A 23071-nucleotide genomic window follows, 5' to 3' on the forward strand; every position below is an offset into this window, starting at 1 on the left:
CTGGAGTCCCAAGCACTGAAAGGCAGGTGGGAGCGTGTTGAGAATGTCTTTCCGAGGCCAAGGCTTTTGTACGTCCCAGGGGGGTTTCTGGCACATCACGACGTGAGGTTTTCTAATGCATTTCGCCTCTTGTCCCAAAGTCAGAGTGTCAGACGGGCACAGCTAGAGGTTCTGTAGGAATTGTGTGGGCAGCAGGACTTTCTTCTAAGAGGGCATCCATGGCGGCAGGGAAGGAAGGGCATCAGGCTCGGTATGCTGTCGAGACCAAAAATGAAAGAAGTGGAATCCCTTCTGTTCTCCTTCCCAGCTGTCTGCCCCTAGTTGAAGGCTTTGCATGCTTCCCACATCAGTTTTCTCCTTCCTTCGTGGAGGGGGAAGGACATACCCCTCCCTTATGGGACCTGCGGACAGACTCCCTGTGCTAGTGCCGCCTAGTGTAAGACCCAGGAAGTGCTCAGTCAAAGGCCCTCTCTGGCCACTAACCTTTGGAGGGAGCATCATCCATTGTGTACACGCCTTTCGATTTCAGCCAAGGAGCTGGAGGCTTTGGAGGGAGCACGGTATGGATCTCCTGAAGCTGACCTTGCAGGCATTTACAGTGAAGAACACTAGAATGTGCACTGCAAGAATGGCCAAACAGTGTTCGTTTCCGTCCAAGCGAAAGGGATCCTTCGAGGGCTCACGCCGCCTTCGTAGTAGCTAGAAAATTCATTGTACTCCCATCTGTGACGGGTTTCAAGAGACTCGAGGGCCCGGATTCAAGACGGGTCCCCGCCATCCCCATCTCCAAAACACCACACAAAAAGAGAAAGAGAGGGAGAGAGAAGGGGAGCCCATTGCCTCGTTAGCCCCACCCTTCACCAGGAAAGCCTAGACGTGTGTTTTCTCACTCATACGCTACAGACATTTGCAATGTGTCCTCTACCATGTGTGGTGAGCCACTGTGTTCCCCTTCACCCTGTGTGGCTCAGAACCCGTTTAGGCGTGGCCATTTTGCAGAAGAGTTGATTGTGTCCCACGGGAAGTCGCTGCCTTGAATGACGGGTGGTTGTGTCCAGTTGGAAGGAGCTCAGATGAGAATCACTGAAATGCCCCAGAGGTGACCTTTCTCCAGGGAACTGTATCGGCACCGAAATGGTCGGGAGGATTAGGGTCTATCCGGCCGCATCATTGTCCCCTGGGGAGTCTCTGGGGGTCAGGGTCAAAGAGTCTTTCTACATGACCCTTCCATGCCGATGAGCAAGACGTGTCCATTCCATGTCCCGTGAGCTTGGGATCGGTGGGAAAAGATGAGATGTGTATTGGGCTGTTGGCGGAGTGTGCCTGGCCTGGACTGGGCAAGTCTTGTCAATTAAAGCATGACACTACCTTTGCGAATGCTCACATCAACTTCTCTCGCACTACTTAACACATGGATCATAGCGATGGTGTGAAGCATTCCAAAAAGGACACGGTAGTACTCACGTCATGTTCTCTTCTCTGTTTCTCTGGTCTCAAGTATGGCATTTCCATCACTAGGAAGCCTGGGTGCTCCCAAAACTACAAGAGGCGGTTCATGATTCGCAGAGGCAGCATTAGCTGAAAACGCCCTATGACCTATGGTCCGAGGGACTGGATGGCTTGGATTTCAGTCCCAGCCTTGTCAGTGACCAGAGCCATCTTGCAGAAATCACTTACTTTTCATGAGGCCCATTCTATTCTTCCTTTTGGTTTTCTTTTCTTTTGTTTTCTTTTTCCCTTTGTGGTGAACGAGCAAGATGGGCAGAGGGAGAGGGGGAGAGAGCATCCGAAGCAGTCCCCACACCCAGCTGGGAGCCCAACCCCCAGTTACATCCCACAACCCTGAGATCAGGAGCAGAGCCTTAACACAGAGGCTTAAGTGACTGAGTCCGCAAGTGGCCCCTCATTTCTTTCTTTCTCCTCAGGAACAGCTCGAGGTCTCCAGACTGAACGTTCTACTACAGGTGAGTATATTATGCCAAAAATTTATTGGGGACCACGAATAAAAGAAAAAAAAAGTAGAAGAGGAAGAAGAAGAAGAAGAAGAAGAAGAAGAAGAAGAAGAAGTAGAAGAAGAAGAAGAAGAAAAGGAAGAAGAAGAAGAAGAAGAAGAAGAAGAAGAAGAAGAAGAAGAAGAAGAAGAAGAAGAAGAAGAAGGAGGAGGAGGAGGAGAAGGAGGAGGGGAAGGAGAAGGAGAGATGGAAGAAGAAGGAGGAGGAGGAGAAGAAGGAGAGAAAAGAAGGCTCAGGCTGAAAAGTTTGTGGAAATTCGGGTTTTTGGACAGAATTTGTATGAGAGTATGGCTTTGGAGAAAGCCCGGCAAAGAAGGAATTTACGGAGCTTTGACTATGGTTATCAAGTCTTATTTCCAAAGACTTTAATTTCACTTGGTTTGGACCAGGTGAGAGCGACGGGCTTAAGTAGGGGGTCCCCTTCGACTTTCCTCCATCCCGTTTCACAGGAATATCGTCTCTCTGACAGAACTCATTAGCATCACACTCCACAGGTTAAAGAAAAAAAACAATTTTAAAAAAGGTAGACTCGCCTAAGAGGAAAGGTGCCTCTGTCTAAGGACATATTTTGACCTCGTAGGTGTTTTAAGTGGAAGGGTGCCATGAGCTCCATCCTGTCATTTCCTCATTGTTCCTAGAATCCCTGAGGGATAGGGTGATGAGGGCGGGAGGTCCCATTTCTTGGGATGCAACGTCACGGTGATATGTAGAGGAAGACGTAAGATGACCCAGTTGGAGATGTGGAAAGCACGAGTGTGGCAAAGAAGGCCGCAACCACCCCAAGAAGGAAGTAGCAAGGATGATAACAAAAAGCGGAGCAGAGTTATATTAGAACAAAATCTCCGGGAAGTCTGGACAGCAAGTCACTGGAAGAACGTCGATTCCATTTCCTCGGGGGCGGGGGCGGGGGCGGGGGCGACTGGCGGGAGAGGTCCATTCCCCTTTGGGCGAAAAGGGGCAAGTGTGTTTGAAATGAGCAGTTCATTCTACGGTTTTCTCAGGTGTTGCTGGACGTCCGGTTTCCACGACCCTCAATGCTGGCAGCCTAGGCAGCACTGGAGCGGGCCCCGCCTTCACCAGTAGCCCTGGCCACACACCAGGTAAAGCCAGTTCCCAACAACGGAGCCCTTCGACGCCTAAGCAACTGGTTTCAGGCAGTGCTGCTCAGTCCATTAGCGTCCAGACTGGCAGACATCTGACCCGTTATGTCGACTGGTGATGGCACGTATACCCGTATTCAGCAGGGTTTTCCATCTTTTGTGCTTGCTCTTGATGATGTTGTTGTTGTCGTCGTCCTTCTCTTGACCCTGAGGAGAAAGGCACAAGGGACACAGGCTTCAGAGCAGGCGAGGCCAAGAAGTGATTGAAAGGCCATGTCTTCCCTAGTTTCCCAGTACCAGTCGTCCTGGATTTCACGTCAGGACCCCTTGGAGATTCTTGGACAGGAGGGGTGCTAAGTGAGCTGATGGCATTGGGATGACATTCAGTAACATGGGAAAAGGAGAGATTTCCCTGGTCCATGACACTTCTTTGATGTCAATGACATCAACTTTCAGATGATGCCTGAAGCTTAACGATGAGACTCAAATCCCATTGAGAGCGTGGCCGATGGGCATCTTTCCTCCCAGAAGGAAGCTAGCAACGAAAAGTCTCAGGAGAGGTAGAGGCCGTATTCGAACCCCGAAAGCCCTGGGCCTCTTCTGGCATGGCTCCACAGTGGTGGGATCTGTGCGATAGGGCATGCTTCCGAGATGAAACGGACGACAGCGTGCTGTTCCTCGTGCGCCATGCACGGCGTTTGTCGTACCGTGGGTTTCAAGAACAAAAACGTGAGGGTCGTTCCACCGGTAGACATGATTTGGAGTCAAAGCCAACGATCCTGTGTTCACGCTGCCGTGTAGGGAGTGAGGCATTAACCTCAAAGGGCAGCCCAGTTTGCTCTCCTCACAGTCCCATCTGCCCGTGGCCTCGCTCAGGCGGTCCACGTGTGCCACCTAACACCCGCGGTTGTCCAACGTAGCTCATGTTCCTCAAAGCCGGAGCTGTTCAAAGAATGGTTGCCAGACCAACAGCATCCCCCTCTCCAGGGATCTTTGCAGAAATGCCAGTGTTCCGGCCCCCGAGCCTAGCAACAGACACTGTGCCAGAGGGGCCCTGCAAATGGTCGGAACAGGCAGTCGAAGGCCGCGAAGCCTGTCACCGTTGAGACCATTTCCAGACTTTCGCCAGGTCCCCCCGACGAACCCTTAGTCGATAGCCCACCACAGGGGACTTCCCGAAACTCAGCTTGACACCCCGTCTCCCTCCACGTCTTCAGAGCCCTCCGGAGTTCTGGTCGCTTTCAGCAGGAACCGAAAGTCCGTCCTGGACCATGAGGCACCATTTCTTTAGTACGCACAGTGGGCCTTGACTTTGTGTGTTGGTCTGTGGACCCATGGCCCAGTGATTTTGAGCTACAGTTGTGTTGGCCTCGCCCGATTTCTGATGTCAGATTTCGGTGGCAGATCCTTTTTGGGCAGAACGTGGCCAGCACATGATCCTTTGGTAGGGTGAAGGATCGAATCTGCGGCAGTCCAACGAACGCAGCACGTTCTGTATGCCATGAGAGTCGGGAATTTGCTGAAGGGTGAGGGGACTGAGCGTGTAGTGTCTATGTTCACAAATCGGGGCCAGCATTCTTGGGGCACGATGGCAAGGGCTTCAGCTCGGTCTTGTGGCAGCCAGGCGGTTGTCGGGACAGGGGCTTGGAGCAGGGCTCCTCAGTGTTGGGTCCACAAAGGAGGGCCACCCAGAACCGTTTGCTCCTGCTCCATGCTGTGCTACGAGGGGAGTAGCCATTTGATGTGGGGCTTTTCCCTCTGTTGAGGAAAAGCTGATGGTTTCTCTGGGTTTGCGGTGTCAAATGTCCTTTCTGGGCGCGTACGGCCCTTCCCCAAAGACGGCCTCCCACTAGGGCCGCTTGGAAATCATAGAACATGGCTGCCCCAGCACACGTGCCCTGAGGAACGGCATGAGAGTCGACAGTCCAGGGTGAGGCTGGCAGAGTTCGGCTCCTGGATCTGCTGCCCACTACCTGGGTGACGTGGAGCAGGCCCCTGGGCCCCGGCTGCTCTGCGGGACCCCTAAGAGCGCCTGCGGGGGATGGCTTCTGTCAGAGCAAGTGCACTGATTTCTGCCCAGGGTAACGTGGCGTGTGCTGTCTCTTTTCAGTAGGAAGAACCGGCAGCCCGACTGCAGCCGCCAGAGAAGGTAAAGAACCCAGCACGCCCCTGGAACCTAGCGCTAGAGAGCCCAGCGCAGGGAAATCAGACAAGTCAGGATTGGCCCCTTAGCACCTATGTGGTGGCATTGAACGTGACACAGGGCAAACTCACGATTGAGCTGTGTGTGATGTGTGACTGATACTAGCATGTAGCTGCAGACACCCTAGGAGTCCTTGAAAACTGCTGTTGTTGGGAAGCCTGACTTCTGTCCTGTCCGGGAAGAGGGACATGCAGAGCCCTGCGTGTGTAGGAGTCAAACCGTTTCCCCTTTGTTGTTTCAGGGACCCCGGAAGGTACAGAGGGCTTCACCACAGCCGCAGGGAGTGAGAAGACAAAAGGAGATTCAGCTGGCCCAGGCACAACCTTGGGAGTCAGAGCAGGTATGGAAATACAAGGTGGAAAGCATCTGCTTCCTGACGTGCGGGAAGCTGCCGGAGGCTTCTGAGGGAGGGGATCCTAGCCAGCTCGTACTGCCTGTCCTCCTGGGCGGCCCCCTGTCCTTGTTTGTGTGGGCTTCTTCTCGGCAGTGTTTCTCGAGCCTCCGCGCAGACGTGATTGTTAGTGGAGCTGCGTGTCGTCAGACTCCCCGGGTTCCGGCCTCTGGGCTTCTGCGCCTGAGTCTGGATGGGCATGGGGTCATGCTTTAGCCCGTCTGGCTCCAAGTGAGTGCGGAGGCCCGACAGGAACATGTGCGTGCAGCTGCTCCACGAGCCCGTGTCCGGAAAGGGCTTTGAAAGCAGAGGGCAACTCAGTGTGTTCCCCTCCACCAAAGCTCCTAGTAGACAGCTAGTTGGGTTTGGAGTGGGAGCAGGGGATCACCGTCCGGTGAGACCCCTGGAGTCCCAAGCACTGAAAGGCAGGTGGGAGTGAGTTGAGAATGTCTTTCCGAGGCCAAGGCTTTTGTACGTCTCAGGGTGTTTTCTGGCACATCACGACATGAGGTCTTTTAATGCATTTTGCCTCTTGTCCCAAAGTCAGAGTGTCAGACGGGCACAGCTAGAGGTTCTGTAGGAATTGTGTGGGCAGTAGGACTTTCTTCTAAGAGCGCATCCATGGCGGCAGGGAAGGAAGGGCATCAGGCTCGGTATGCTGTCGAGGCCAAAAACGAAAGAAATGGAATCCCTTCTGTTCTCCTTCCCAGCTGTCTGCCCCTAGTTGAAGGCTTTGCATGCTTCCCACATCAGTTTTCTCCTTCCTTCGTGGAGGGGGAAGGACATACCCCTCCCTTATGGGACCTGCCTTCGGACTCCTTGTGCTAGTGCCGCCTAGTGTAAGACCCAGGAAGTGCTCAGTCAAAGGCCCTCTCTGGCCACTAACCTTTGGAGGGAGCATCATCCATTGTGTACACGCCTTTCGATTACAGCCAAGGATATGGAGGCTTTGTAGGAAGTGGAAGAAGAGTACTTCCTGGGTCAAAATCACCTTTAGGGGGTATTTTTCTCCGGGATGTGACATCTTTCCAAACAGCAAGTTCTGTGGTGGGAGACTTCATGTGTGTTAGGGGGCACGTTATGGATCCTCCTGAAGCTGACCTTGCAGGCATTATATTGAAGAACACTAGAATGTGCACTGCAAAAATGGCCAAACAGTGTTCGTTTCCGTCCTAGCGAAACGGATCCTTCGAGGGCTTACGCTGCCTTCGTAGTAGCTAGAAAATTCATTGTACTCCCATCTGTGACTGGTTTCAAAAGACTCGAGGGCCCGGATTCAAGACGGGTCCCCACCATCCCTATCTCCAAAACACCACACAAAAAGAGAAAGAGAGGGAGAGAGAAGGGGAGCCCATTGCCTCGTTAGCCCCACCCTTCACCAGGAAAGCCTAGACGTGTGTTTTCTCACTCATATGCTACAGACATTTGCAATGTGTCCTCTACCATGTGTGGTGAGCCACTTTATTCCCCTTCACCCTGTGTGGCTCCAAGCCCGTTTAGATGTGGCCATTTTGCAGAAGAGTTGATTGTGTCCCACGGGAAGTCGCTGCCTTGAATGACGGGTGGTTGTGTCCAGTTGGAAGGAGCTCAGATGAGAATCACTGAAATGCCCCAGAGGTGACCTTTCTCCAGGGAACTGGAATCGGCACCGAAATGGTCGGGAGGATCAGGGTCTATCCGGCTGCATCATTGTCCCCTGGGGAGTCTCTGGGGGTCAGGGCAAAGAATCTTTCTACATGACCCTTCCATGCCGATGAGCAAGATGTGTCCATTCCATGTCCCGTGAGCTTGGGATCGGTGGGAAAAGATGAGATGTGTATTGGGCTGTTGGTGGAGTGTGCCTGGCCCGGACTGGGCAAGTCTTGTCAATTAAAGCATGACACTACCTTTGCGAATGCTCACATCAACTTCTCTCGCACTACTTAACACATGGATCATAGCGATGGTGTGAAGCATTCCAAAAGGGACACGGTAGTACTCACGTCATGTTCTCTTCTCTGTTTCTCTTGTCTCAAATATGGCATTTCCTTCACTAGGAAGCCTGGGTGTTCCCAAAACTACAAGAGGGGGTTCATGATTCACAGAGGCAGCATTACCTGAAAATGCCCTGTGACTTATTGTCTGAGGGACTGGATGACTTGGATTTCAGTCCCAGCCTTGTCAGTGACCAGAGCCATTTTGCAGAAATTACTTACTTTTCTTGAGGTTAATTCTGTTCTTTCTTTCTGTTTTTGTTTGTTTGCTTGTTTGTTTGTTTTCCTTCATGTCTTGGGGTATGTGGGGCTCTGGGTAATGGTATGAGAGCATCCAAAGCATTCTGCACAATCATCTCAGAACCTAACCCAGGATTTTGACCCACAAGACTGAGCTCATGTTCATAGACTTTTTGAAGTGTTAGAGGCTATGCATCTGAATCTGATGTGACCCCTCATTTCTTTTTTTTTTTCCTCTCAGAAACAGTTCCAGGTCTTCAGACTGTACGTTTCCGTATGGGTTAGTATACTGTGCCCTATTTTTTTATGTACCAAAGGAAAAAGAAAAGTAAGAGTGAATATTTCGGAGATATTTAGATTTTATTGTAGAATTTTTGTGAGAGTATGGCAGTTGAGAAACTCTGGCAAACAAGGTATCTATGGAGCTTTATCTCCATATTTCAATGTATATCCTCTAAAACTTGAAATTCACTTGGTTTAGACCAGTTTCGAGAGATGCGCTGTCATAGGGTTTCCAGTTTGACTTTCCTCTGTCTCCTTAACATGATAATCATCTCTATGACAGAACTCAGTAACACCATACTCCAGATTTTAGAAAAAGCAGTGTAGAATAGGAGAAAATGTTCCTCTTTCTAAGGATATATTTTGGTCTCGTAGGTGTTTTAAATATAAGGGTGCCATGAGCTCTGTCCTGTCATTTCATCATCATTCCTAGCATCCCTGAGGTACAGTGTAATGAGGGAAGAAGATTCCATTTCTTTGAAAGCAACATCATGGAGATATATAGAGGAAGACCTAGCATGACCCAGTTTGAGATGCATAAAACATGAGTGTGGCAAAAGAAAGCAACAACCACTCCAAGAAAGAAGTAGCAAGGATGATAACAAAAAGTGGAGGAAAGTTATATTAGAACAAAATATTAGGGAAGCCTGTAAAGAAAGTCGCTGGACTTCTATTTTCTCTGGGGGAACTGGCAGGAGAGGTACATTCCACTTTGGAGTAAAGGGCAAGTGTGGTTGAAATGAGAAGTTCCCTCTATGGTTTTCTCAGGTGTTGATGTACATCCATTTCCCACGACCCTTGATGCTGGCATCCTCAGTAGCACTGGAGTGGGCGCTGCCGTTACTACCAGCCCTGGGGCCATACCAGGTAAATCCAGTTTCCAAAAAAGGAGCACTTTGGCTCCTAAGCAAATGGTTTCAGGTAGTGCTTCAGTTTTTGTGCTTACTCTTGATGTGTTGCTTGTTGTTGTTGTCGTCGTTCTCTTAACCCTGAAGAGAAAGGTCCCCTCAACAAACCCTTAGTCGATATCCCACCACAAGGAACTTCCCAAATTTCAGCTTGCCGCCATGTCTTTCCACTTCTTAAAACCCCTCAGGAGTTCTGGTCACTTTCAGCATGAACCAAAAGTCCATCCCAGACCATGAGGCATCATTTCTTTAGTACGCACAGTGGGCCTTGACTTTGTGTGTTGATCTGTGGACCCATGGCCCAGTGATCTTCAGCTACAGTTGTGTTGGCCTCGCCCGATTTCTGATGTCAGATTTCGGTGGCAGATCCTTTCTGGGCAGAACGTGGCCAGCACATGATCCTTTGGTAGGGTGAAGGATCGAATCTGCGGCAGCCCAACATACGCAGCGCGTTCTGCATGCCGTTAGAGTCGGAAATTTGCTGAAGGGTGAGGGGACTGAGCGTGTAGTGTCTATGTTCACAAATCGGGGCCAGCATTCTTGGGGCACGATGGCAAGGGCTTCAGCTCGGTCTTGTGGCAGCCAGGTGGTCGTCGGGACAGGGGCTTGGAGCAGGGCTCCTCAGTGTTGGGTCCACAAAGGAGGGCCACCCAGAACCGTTTGCTCCTGCTCCATGCTGTGCTACGAGGGGAGTAGCCATTTGACGTTGGGCTTTTCCCTCTGTTGAGGAAAAGCTGATGGTTTCTTTGGGTTTGCTGTGTCAAATGTCCTTTCTGGAGGGCCCCCCACTAGAGCCGATTGGAAATCGTAGAACATGGCTCCCTCAGCACACGTGTCCTGAGGAACCATGTCAGAGTCAAAATTCCAAGGTGAGGCTGGCACGGTTCGGCTCCTGGATCTGCTGTCCACTACCTGGGTGATGTGAAGCAGATCCCTGAGCCCCTTCTGCTCTGTGGGACCCCTAATAGCGCCTGCCGGAGAGGGCCTCTGTCCGAGCAAGTGCACTGATTTCTGCCCACGGTAACGTGGAGTGTGCTGTCTCTTTTCAGGAGGAACCGGCAGCCTGACTGCAGCCACCAGAGGAGGTAAAGAACCCAGCATGCCCCTGGAACCTAGCGCTGGAGAGCCCAGCGCAGGGAAATCAGACAAGTCAGGATTGGCCCTTTAGCACCTATGTGGTGGCATTGAATGTGACACAGGGTGAACTCACGATTGAGCTGTGTGTGATGTGAGACTGATACTAGCTATGTAGCTGCAGACACCCTAGGAGTCCTTGAAAGCTGCTGTTGTGTGGGAAGCCTGACTTCTGTCCTGTCCGGGAAGAGGGACATGCAGACCCCTGCGTGTGTAGGAGTCAAACCGTTTCCCCGTTGTTGTGTCAGGGACCCCGGAAGGTACAGAAGGCTTCACCACAGCTGCAGGGAGTGAGAAGACAAGTGGAGATTCAGCTGGCCCAGGCACAACCTTGGGAGACAGAGCAGGTATGGAAATACAAGGTGGAAAACATCTGCTTCCTGACCTGCGGGAAGCTGCTGGTGGCTTCTGAGGGAGGGGATCCTAACCAGTTGGTACTGCTCGTCCTCCTGGGTGGCCCCCGTCCTGGTTTGTGTGGGCTTCTTCTCGGCAGTGTTTCTTGGGTCTCCATGCAAATGTGATGGATAGCAGAGCATTGTGTGGTCACAATGCCCATATTCCTGCCTCTGGACTTCTGAGCCTGAGTCTGGATGGGCATGGGGTCATGCTTTGCCCATCTGGCTCCCAGTGAGAGCTGAGGCCAATGCATGAAGCTTTCCCTCGATCCATTGTATTTAAAGTTCTTTGAAAGGCGAGGGCAATGCAATGTATTTTGCTGCCCCAAAGCTCCCTATACATTTTTTGTGTAGTTTTTAATATATAGGGGATTAACTTTGGGTGATTCCATTTGAGCCTCATTAAGATAACACACTGTCAAAGACTGTGTTAAGATGTCATTGAGAGAATATAGCTTTTTTAAAATTTAAAATAAGTGCCAAAGCAGGAAGTATCTTTCATCACACCCTTGTTTTTTTTTGTTGTTGTTGTTCATTTGTATTATTGACATATCAAAGAATCATTGGGAATGTCATAAAAATGATGGACAGTTTTTAGTGAATTTTTGTTTTGCTGTTTTCTCCAATCTTTCCTTCAAATCTACTATTTTACTGCATTAAATATATATTAATATATATGGTTTTCCAGTACACAGTTTATAAATTCAGGAATCTGTGGAAGTACCACGGGAATTGGTGAACGCATGACCACTAGATCACCTTTCATTGGTTTCAGGCCAGTTTGATATTCAGCTATAAGCTGCAGGCTCGATTGCTTATTTTGACAGTGCTCCATCATGAACATAGCTGGGAACTCAAGTTTTCATGAGAAATTTAAGTCAGTTTAGCAATGATTATAGTTTCAATGGCTTTTTAATTTTATGACTATTGAACAGGTATTGTTTGATCATTTGTATCACAACCATTTATTTAGACTAGAATTGCCAGTTATAAATGCAAGGTGCCATTGAACTGTGAAGTTCACATAGGTAAGAAATACTTTGTTAATATTAAGTATGTCCCATTTGGAATGTGATTTTTTTTATCTGGGATTTAAATTTACAGGGTGTCTTTTGTGATTATGTACTAAGTCTGACAATCATTTTGTGAATTGACTGCCAATGTTCTTTTCAATTAGGAGCAGCGGATAGGGGATTTGCAGCCACTTTTGTAGCTTTTGGTGAAACCACTTCTGTTGCACCAGGTACTGAAAGAGCATAATCAAAATAAATCCAGGCAATGGAAATGTGATTTCTTTTTTTTTTTTTAATTTAGTTTAATTTTTTCAGTGTTCCAAGATTTCATTGTTTATGTACCACACGTAGTGCTCCATGCAATACATGCCCTCCTTATTACCCACCACCAGGCTCATCCATCCCCGGACCCCCCTCCCTTCCAAAACCCTCAATTTGTTTCTCAGAGTCCACAGTCTCTCATGGTTCTTCTCCCCCTCTTAACTTTTCCCCCAATTAACTTTTCCTTTCCTTCTCCTAATGTCCTCTATGTTATTCCTTATACTCCACAGTTGATTTCTTTACTTAACATTTTGACAGAGACAATGTGTCCTAAAGAATTTAATTATCATTATTTGTGTAATGTCAAAACAGGAGATCAAAAATTAATCAATACTTCTCTGTTATGTAAATAATATCACACTGAGTGCTCTAGAAAACAGAATTGTCATGTACTTGTTCCCTTAGAATTTTATTTTTGAGCAAAAATAATTAATATTTATATATATGCAAAGGCAAATACCATTATAGCAGAAAAGAATCAAAATCAAGGAAATGTTCCATGACAGGCTTGGAATGAGAACTCAAAAGGAAATTCTATTAGGGAACTAATTAGTCAGAGTTAAAAACAAGATAGAATTATTCTATCTTAAAAATAAAGTGATGTTATGATCAGTACACTATGACTATATCTTTATACTTTAACTTGAGCAAAACCTCAAAACATGAGTGAGTTGAGTGAAATTTTAAGGATGTATTCAATTTAATGGGATAAAGGACAGTCATATTTCAGCTGTTAGGGTCATAGAATTAAAAACAAAATCTTCTTTCAACCCAGATTCCCAGGCCCAAAGACAGTAGAGAAAAAAACAGTTTTCAATGGAATAACTGTTAAACTTGCAAGTGATGCAAATTATGAGCTAAATTCATTTAGAGATTGTAAAGACAGGAATCTTACAAGCAGACCATTTTTACATACATTTTCTCAGGAAAAATAATTACTGGTTCTCAAATAAGAAAACTTTAAAACACCATTTATTATACAGAGTTTATCCTAAATTCACCTGTTAATTGGGGTGACGGTTACTTAACTGGTTTTATGGGGTTTTATCCTCCTGATAAAGGAGGAAGGTTTGTCCCTAGAGGGAGATAAGAGTACTATCTCCCTTGATGTTTACATCCCCAAAAGATAGTTCCCAAGGCCTTGAGAAAGACCTTCCTGAGTCATTAAGCTGGAAAGAAGCCTATTCAGATTTTTGAAAGATATACATACATTTCAAAGACAGAAAACATCTGAAATGACAAATATTCCAAAGCAAATGGTCTAAGAAAAAGAAAGGGGGCGGTCTCCCCTTATTTGTACCAGAAAGAATTAAGCCTCTTAATTTAAATTTTTGTTTTTGTAAGCCATCCTCCAAAGATGATCAAGTTCATACTTTAATTAGCTAACTTAAGTTTCTGTTGTAAGATTAAGCCATGCCTAGAGTCTTGCCTGAAGCAACCTCTGGGACTGGAGGTGGCAGCACCCCTGGAGAAACAGGCACTAGAACCCCAAGTCCTGAGAAATCAGACAAGGTTTGTCCTCATTTTTTTGGCTGTGTCCCATCATATCATCCTCAGCAGGGTGTGATCTGTACTAACCTGATTTCTAATTTGCATTGATGATCTTAGAATTGGGTAGCATTTAAGCTTAATGGTGAACCAGCTGGGGGGGGGGCAGTAAAATGGTGGCTGCATACATTAGAATCTACACATACCTCCTTCGGCAAAATGTAATATCACTGGGCCCACACCTTGGGAGTTTAGAGGGACAGAGCAGACTGAGACTCCAAAGATTGGGGAAGATGGCTCTGGGACTCAGAGTGGTTCTCTGAGAATCAGGTCAGGGCTTTCTAGAGGAGAGGGGAGTATAGAGAGTTGCTTAATAGTGGTAGAACATAGCATTGAATAGGGTTTACCCCTTGAGGGAAAGGGCTCTACGCTGAACAAGACTGCTGAGAGAAGGTCTGAGACCTAGCAATTCAGAGCCCTTTTTCATGTGGAGTTGAAATAAAGAAGATAGGAAAGTTCACAGAATGAGGTCAAGCAGTCTTGTGAAGGTACAGACTGTCTTGGAGGCAAGGGAGAGACACTAGGAAGGTGGAAGAATCTTTGTAGCCTGGGTGTCAAAAAAAAAAAAAAAAAGAAAGAAAGAAAGAAAGAAAGAAAGAAAGAAGGAAATCTTCAAAGCCAGGGGTCTCAAGAAAACAGGATAGTAAGTATGAGTTAGAAGACCAACAAAAAAGAGATGCCTCTTAAAAAAAAGAAACTTCCTTTCACCATGAACAACATAAAAGGAAGCCCTTGATCTGAGAAATCTGGTAAGCCACACTAAAGTCTCTTCATCCCCACTCCATAAAATCTCTTTATATGTTCCAGGAAAATCCAATGCAAAAAAACATGAAAAAGAAAAATAAAATTCAAATATCTATAGAAAGATTGTTCCAAAATTCCTTAGAGACTTAGGCTATCCCTAACCCCCTTCCAACGTGAAAGGATATAATTGTATACATTTATATGTATGTGTGTATACACACACACACACACACACACATATGTGTATATATACCGACATATATACATAGTTTATACTTATATGTATAGATATAATGTATATATTTTTAGCAGTTCTCAGCAATAGCAAGAAAACTAAAAATCTAGTCATGAAACAAAGGAAACAGAACATTAACAGGAATTTAAAATAAGAAACAAACTGCAGCTATAGACATCAGAATTATAAATTAAAAAACTAAGTGTCAAAATAGATAAATAGTAGGAAGATGTCAAATTGGAACTGATGAAAATTCAGGAGAAATATTAAAAAATAAAGACAAAATATCTAAAAAATACAAGCCAGTTCCATTCTACCCAGCAGAGAATATATGAGACTGAAAGCATGGCAGGGGCTGTAGAGGATAGAATTGAGAAGATCCAAAAAATATTGCAGACATATTAAAAGTTTAAGTAGATCAGAGTTAGGCATCATTACAGGAAAGAGATAAAAATATCCAACATATAGATTATTTCAGTTTCTGGAGAAGCAAAAGCAATGAAACAGAACTAATATTTAAAATTGTAAATTGTAAACCAGGACAAGTTTCCTACAATTAAAAGAGAAATTCTAAATTTCTATGTTGAAGGGACCTATGATATATACCTGGAAGCTTAAATCTTTAACAGTCAATTTGATGAGTTGATTTAGAAAACTGTTAGACTTGAAAAAGAAACAGAAAAAGATAAAGAAAAGGAAATCTGTTAGACTTGAAAGATATATTCTCTGGAACTTGAGGCGAAAAGAGAAAGTAATTCAAAAGGAAAGAAAATCAGAGATGCCTGGGTGGCTCAGTCATTAAGAGCCTGCCTTTGGCTCAGGTCATGATCCCAGGGTCCTGGGATCAAGCCCCACATTGGGGGGGGGGGCTGCTTCTCCCTCTCTCACTTCCCCTGCTTGTGTTCCCTCTCTTGCTGTCTCTCTCTCACTGTCAAATAAATAAATAAATAAATCTTAAAGAAAGAAAGAAAGAAAGAAAGAAAGAAAGAAAGAAAGAAAGAAAGAAAGAAAGAAAGAGAAAAAGAAAGATTAGGTTGGTATCAGACTTGACAAGACAGAATAGCATTAAGAAACTCAAAGAAGAAAAATATGGGCTAAGTGTTGTTAGTGCAGCTAAATGTAATTCAGGTATCAAGCTCTAGGCAAATAGTTGAAAACATGAAGGAATTCTGGGAATTATGTACCCATGAGCCCTTCATAATAAAGTCACTAGAGGATGAATGTTAAACAGCAAAGAGATGCCTTGAAAATGACTGAAATGATTAGAGCACAAATTTTAACTCTAGCTCTAAAGCTGGAACCAAAGTTGAAAGAAAAGTGGAAAAGAACTTCATAAATATTTCCTATTTGACCAACTAAAAATATCATAGTAATAAATGGATAAATGGAGAAGATGTTGGAAATAAAGATACGAGAAAAATTAAAATTAAATTTCCTTACTATTTAACAGCCCATTGGCAAGTCCTTGAAACAGGCAGAGTGCCATTCTTCTAGGAACTCAGCTGCCTGAGTGTTAGTAGTTTTTTAAATGAAAAGGCAATCTTAGCCCTACTCCCAGGATCCTGCAACTCTACTTTAATGTATACAAATTCCTTTGGAAACCTCCTTTATCTTTACTCCCGATAGTGTTGGCAATCATCTGCCAAGTATATCACCCACCGATATATATCAGAAGGGTCTCATGATTAAGGTTTTATTAGACAGCAATGAATGGCTTTTTCCCAACAATAGCTACCCCCTTCAATGTCCTTGAATCCTGTTTCCAAATTCCTTAAAGACTTAAGCTATCCCTAACCCCCTCCCAACTTGAAAGTATGTAAGGGACCACTCTTCATGACCCGAGTGCAGCTCTTTCTGCTCATGGGTCATGTCCCCGTGCTTTAATAAAACCAATTTTTTTGCACCAAAGACATCTCAAGAATTCTTTCTTGGCTGTTGACTCCAAACCCCAATATATATTCTACATCAGCAAAGAGAAGGAAGATGTAATAATCTTATTAATTAGATGTAGTCAAATTATTTAAAGCTCATGAACCAGACAAGAGTAGCTCAAACTTATTAAAGTGGTAAAAACAAATAATATCAAGAAAGAAAATGGCATTTAAATTGGAAAGTACAGAACAAGATAAGGAGAAGGGAAGAAGAAATAACATTAGTAATTATTATTCTTTATTAAGAGAGAACCAGTAGATACTACCTGAAAAGAAAATTGGGAGGATGCTAAATGGATTATATAAAAATGTTACTGTAAAATATAGCTTATCAAAAGAGAAAAAAAGTGAAAAGCCCCCCAAAAGTAGCAACTTAAGAGTTTGCATGCAAACAGCAAATGGCTGAAATTAGAAATCTAAAGCACACGAAATAAGGTTTAATAATAATTCCTATTAATTTTTAGCAAAAGTGTTTTAAAAATTGGGAAATCCATTAATACAGTTCATACTAACAGATCTAAGAGAAATAAAAGCAACTAATTATCTACATAAAGCCTAAAAAGACATTTGATAAATGTTCAATAACCATTTCTGAAGGGGGAAAAAATTCCCCAAATAAACTACCCCTTTCTATCAAAAGGGAAAGTTGTACTATATATGGCCATAGTGTTGTTCGGATGATAAAATTAGTAATACTACATGTTGCTGGGAACATACACAACATACAAAATAGTCAATAAAGAATTGCTGAAAGCATAACCAGGAGGAAGTTACACCATAGAATAAAAAGTATGAAATATACTGGTGCCCATGAAGAGGCTTGAAAGTTATAGTGAAGGGGAAAGGCAGCATGAACCCCTAGGTTAATAACAACATATGACATCTTTAAAACATGACAAGAATTTTTACTATTTGTTTTGGCAAGGACAACTGGAAATTCTGTTGAATATACAGTAAAAACTGGACCATCAGAGGGAAGATCAGGGATAACTGGAACATCAGCTGAAGGACTGGGGATAACTGTGCTATCATCTGTAGTGACAGGGAAAACAGGACCATCATCAGCTGGTTCATCATAGATGACTGGACCTGTTGTGTAGGCTCAGGAACATGTGTACCACCAATAGGTTTGTGAAAAAAGTTTGTATCATTTAGAGAAAGTGACCTATAAGTGAAAAATTTACTGGGGTCAGGAAAAATATTCAATTCATTTCTGTCAGCAGGGGGATTGCTAAAATAGACCTCTTATGTTTCAGTCACAGGAGCATGCACTAACACTAATAGATGCATTAGTACATTGCAGGTCTCTGAGACTCTTGGTCCATGTGGAGATGTCTTAGGACCTTTCTTCTGAAAGCAGAAAAAGTTCATTGCTTTTCTTCTCATTTTAGGTACCTCCAGGGAAGCATTTGAAACAACCACTGCTTCTGGAATTTCTACCACAGGTAAGTCAAATAATAATAAAAGAACTTTGTGGGGCATCTGGGTGGCTCAGTGGGTTAAAGCCTCTGCCTTCAGCTTAGGTCATGATCCCAGGGTCCTGGGATCAAGCCCCACATCAGGCTCTCTGCTCAGCAGGGAGCCTGCTTCCCCCTCTCTCTCTGCCTGCCTCTCTGCCTACTTGTGATCTCTCTCTGTGTCAAATAAATAAATAAAATCTTTAAAAAAAAAAAGAACTTTGTTTGGTGGCATTTCAGAAGACAGAACAGCTTATCAGAAGTCAAACTCTAGCTTCTCCAATCACCACTTTTATTTCCTTAGCAGTCACTGCTTCCACAGAAGTCAAGGAAACCTTTGAAACTAAAATGCAAACAAGTGAGTGATGGCAATATAACTTTCTGATTAGTGTACCTATGTCTGTTAGGTCATTTATCTCTCCTGTTATTGGCTTCTGCTAATCTGTTAAACATTATAATTGGGGATTAGCTTAGCATCATTCAGTAGAGAGACATTTATTCCCCAAATTCCCACATCTTTAACTAATTTCCTTTCTCTTTTTCTGTACCTATTGGTTGTTGAGGCCCCTTTACCTAAACATGTAACAATTTTAAGTTCCTCTCAAACATTCTGTTACTTCTAGGCTGACCTTTTGCTGGATAGGTAGAATAAAAATACTAACTTGATTTTTTAGAAGTTTGGAAGTAGAATTCGAAATTTTGAGTGAATTGTTGAGTTGACAAAAATATATGATATGTGAAGACTTAAATTGAAACATATAACCAGCTTAAACCATTTGGTTCAGGTGGAGATGGAGTAAGATTGAAATATTTTGGGAAAATAGATAGAGGATAAAAAGATAAAGGACTAAAACTGGATGAATAATAATACTTATATTTCCCTATATCTGAATTGTCCTCTTCCTTTTTGAATATATATTTTACTGTCCTATTTATTGGCAGTGTCTGCCAAATTAAAAAATTGAAGAGAAGTTTACCTTAATGTTTTCTCCTTTCTCCTTTAGATTCCCGTATTCCCCTCCCATTAAAATTTGAGCTTCAAGGGGAATAATCTCTAATGGTAGAATTTGAAATGCTATGAGGAGCAGAAAGGGAAGGTAGACAAGAACAAGTCTGTTTGTAAGACTAGTAATATAGCCAATTATTTTCAGTTATTACAAATTTTACCTCCAAACAAATTCTGTAACTTTAGAGGCTAACATGTGGTATCTGTTTTTACACAGGATGTCCACCATCACATCCACCACCTCCAGGTAATAATACTTCCACTTGAAATTTAATCATTCTACATTCACTGTTCTCCTTGCAAATCAAATATAGGGGAGCTCTATTTTTAATTTCTTAAGGAATCTCCACACTGTTTTCCAAAGTGGCTGCACCAACTTGCATTCCCACCAACCATGTAAGAGGGTTCCCCTTTCTCCACATCCTCTCCAAAACTTGTTGTTTACTGTCTTGTTAATTTTGGCCATTCTGGTGCAAGGTGGTATCCCAATGTGGTTTTGATTTGAATTTCCCTGATGGCTAATGATGATGAACATTTTTTCATGTGTCTGTTAGCCATTTGTCATCTTTGGAGAAGTTTCTGTTCATGTCTTCTGCCCATTTTTTGACGTGGTTATCTGTTTTTTGAGTGTTGAGTTTGAGGAGTTCTTTATAGATCTTGGATATCAGCCCTTTGTCTGTAGTGTCCTTTATGAAAATCTCCTCCCATTCCTTGGGTTGCCTCTTTGTTCTGTTGACCGTTTCCTTTGCTGTGCAGAAGCTTTTGATCTTGATAAAGTCCCAAAAGTTCATTTCCACTTTTGTTTCCTTTGCCTTTGGACACATGTCTTGAAAGAAGTTGCTGTGGCCAAATTTGAAGAGGTTACTGCCTATGTTCTCTTCCAGGATTTTGATAGATTCCTCTCTCACATTGAGGTCTTTTATTCATTTTGAGTTTATCTTTATGTATGGTGTAAGAGAATGGTCAAATTTCATTCTTCTATGCTTAGCTGTCCAATTTTCCCAGCACCGTTTATTGAAGAGACTATCTTTTTTTTACTGCTTTCTTGAAGATTATTTGACCATAGAGTTGCAGGTCCATATCTGGACTCTCCTCTGTTCCACTGGTATGTGTGTCTATTTTTGTGCCAGTACCATGCTGTCTTGGTGATCACAGCTTTGAAAAGTGTGAAATATGTATTATATAGAGAGCACATTTTAAGTGTCACATATGTGTTACATGTACTGTGTACTTTGGAAGAGTCCTTAGGAGTCCTTAGTCCAGTTTCACTACAAAACTGGAATTTGAGAACAATGTGTAGACTAGTCCAGGGTATGAAAATGAGAGAAGTGAGACTAAGTTGAGAAGGGAGTTTGGTGTCACACTGTGGCAGACCTCAGAAGTTGCTGAAAGAAAGTATTTGATTTATAAGTCTCTAAGGGGCATCAGAAGTTTCTAGCCAAGGGATGCCTGGGGTACTCAGTTGGTTAAGTGTCTTGTTTTCATCTCAGGCCAGGATCTCATGGATTGTGAAAGTCAAGTCCCAAGTTGGGCCCCATGCTTAGCAGGGAATCTGCTTGAAGATTCTCTCCCTCTTCCACTCACCTGTACTCTCTCCTTCTCTCTCAAATAAAAAAAATAAGTACTTTTTAAAAAAAGTTTTCAACCAAGGTAGGGCTGAGATGAAAATTAGGCTTTAGAAAAATTATTCTACCTATGGTATAAGGAATTGATTGGATCAGGAAGAAGTGCGAGTCAGAGTTTTCCAGAGTTCTGGAAAAATCCTAGTCTGCTATCTTAAAAATAACAAAGTCCTGTGGTAGCATTGTAGTATAACCAGGAAAGGAAGGTGTTGAAGTGAAGAGTTGGGGGAAAATGGAGGGGGAGACAAACCATGAGAGACTGTGGACTCTGAGAAACAAACTGAGGGCTTTGGGGGGGTGGGGTGAGGGGTTGGATGAGTCTGGTGGTGAGTATTAAGGAGGGCACATATGCATGGAGCACTGGGTGTAGTGCATAAACAATGAATTCTGAAACACTGAAAAGAAATAAAATAAAATAAAATGCTAAAAAAGAGAAAATACAGGATTTTGTGGTCGATTGGATACAAAGTGATTGAATGGAAGGAATCAAAATGAGTCCTAAACTTTAAACTCAAATAATTGAAAGGATAATTTGGTTCTCAACAGGAATAAGCCAGTTCAGATGAGATACTGATTTCAGGGGCAAAGTGATATAATCTGTTTTGTGCATATTGAGTGTGAGGGCGTCATAGATCTGCCGTGATACTATTAGGCTGAGGGAATCCTGGCTCCATACTTTACAAGAGGTAACTGGCCTAGAGCTATGAATTTGAGAGTCATCCACTTAGCATTATAGTGGACACTGGAGATGGTAGAAAGTGCCAAAGAAAGGGCAGAGGCAATGAGAGGAAAGAGAAAAAGCTGCTTGTAAAGAAAGGAGTTTCAGAGTGTTGAATCTGAAGGAAAGAGAACATTTCCAAGAACCTGAGAGTTAAAAACGTCAGCAATTGTAAGGAACTTGAAAAACTGATAAATGGCCTTATGATAAGGGCCTTATAATTACAAAGTCTTAGTGACTTGTAGGATTATGGTGGTAGAAGTCAGACTGAAAAACAGTAAGCAAAAGAGTAGTCATAAGATTTATTGACCACTGCCAGCAGAAATTAATATTTATCCTATGCTGGAATTGTAAAATAGGAAATAGACCTATACTCATCAGAGACAATTTACTCAAGTAAATGGATGTAATTTATCCCTTTTACAGTACCATACAATTCTCCATAATTCTGTTTCTGAAATCCTAGTTCCAGTTACAGTATTGGCAACCTTGTGGTTATCTACATATAACAGATGGTTCTATTTTGCCAAATTTAATTAGCATTTACCATCTCATGTTAACAGTTTGTCATGGTCCACTGGGAGAAAAGAAATCTGTAAGTACAGTTTTTCTCTACTTTAATCCAAATTTGCTGTCATTCCTATATTTGAACAGAAGTCTAAACTTGGTTTGTTTCTGTAGCCTGGAGAGGAATGGACTGCCAATTGTTACACGTGTACCTGTACTGATGCAAATACTGTGGACTGTAGCCTCAAGGAGTGCCCTTCTGCACCCACATGCAAAACTGACGAGAGACTTGTAAAGTTCCAAGATAATGACACCTGCTGTGAAATTGGATACTGTGGTGTGTATCCACAATACATTATTTGAATCTCAGAGTTATTTACTTATTTATGTGTTCAAGAAATATTTATTAAGCTTCTAATACATGTCAACTCTATGCTAGATAGGTGTGATCGATAAAACAGAATCATACTTGCCCTCTTAAACCTCTCTATCTCTGGGGTGGAGGAAACCCAGAATTAACAGTTATGAATATAATTAGTAGATTAAAAGGAGATGATGTTGTTGTGGGAAGAAACATTTTAACTGGTTGATAAATATGATCCCATATACAGTTTCTGGTTTATTAAAAAAAACAGAATTATGTTTACTTTAAGAAAAAATGATGTATTTATTTTTCAGAACCAAGAACATGTTTGTTTAACAGTATTGATTATGAGGTAAGGCTGTTTTTAATTTTAAAATATTTTATTTACATAATTATGAATGAATGGCAGGCTCTTACAGCTTATAGTATGGAAAATCTATAGGTAATAGTAGAGCAGAATCTGTTCATTTTTTTCCCCTATATTCATTTCAAAAGGAACATTAAGTGTAACACTCAGTTACATATAAGGTTCAGTTCAAAGGGGAAAAATATACTTGATCATTAACTACCTAACTTCTGAATAAAATTTCTCAGGGGTCTGACCAGACCAGATGGAGAAGGCACCCTCTGGGACATTTAAATCAATGAACAGAGTTAAACTGTAATTATAACCAGAAAGATCAGATGGCCAAACTGTCAGAGATCAAATTAAAAACCCCCAGAGACTGGAACCCCATTATGTGAATATACCGACATGTATATTCAGAGCTGGATTTTGATGTCTGATTTGGCATTCTGGAAAGTAATTTAACTTTTTAGAAAAAGTACCAAGAAGTCATAAAATCCAGATGGTTCTCAAATTGATAATACATTTGAACTGGTGATACTAAATATTTAAAAAGTTTAAAATAAAATCTATGAAGTATGTTAAGAAATATATAAAACAGAGCCAATGAGAGTCTTTAGC

General features: G+C 43.3%; 1 protein-coding gene across 10 annotated transcripts in view; it reads left to right on the forward strand.

The window, feature by feature from the left end:
- Positions 1–23071, forward strand: part of MUC19 (mucin 19, oligomeric) — a 345513-nt gene that overhangs the window by 318775 nt on the left and 3667 nt on the right. For 5 of the 10 annotated variants that reach the window (XM_082740734.1, XM_082740726.1, XM_082740725.1 and 2 more), the window contains 9 exons: positions 10159–10194; positions 10492–10590; positions 11816–11881; positions 17822–17875; positions 18192–18245; positions 19111–19140; positions 21797–21828; positions 21915–22077; positions 22419–22456. In XM_082740734.1, the coding sequence (XP_082596860.1) occupies positions 10159–10194; positions 10492–10590; positions 11816–11881; positions 17822–17875; positions 18192–18245; positions 19111–19140; positions 21797–21828; positions 21915–22077; positions 22419–22456 (572 nt within the window). The remainder of the gene's footprint in view (positions 1–10158; positions 10195–10491; positions 10591–11815; positions 11882–17821; positions 17876–18191; positions 18246–19110; positions 19141–21796; positions 21829–21914; positions 22078–22418; positions 22457–23071) is intronic. The other 5 variants (XM_082740728.1, XM_082740730.1, XM_082740731.1 and 2 more) reach the window with 5 other exon arrangements.

Source organism: Mustela nivalis, assembly GCF_964662115.1.
Source record: "Mustela nivalis genome assembly, chromosome: 7".
NCBI classification, from domain to species: domain Eukaryota; kingdom Metazoa; phylum Chordata; class Mammalia; order Carnivora; family Mustelidae; genus Mustela; species Mustela nivalis.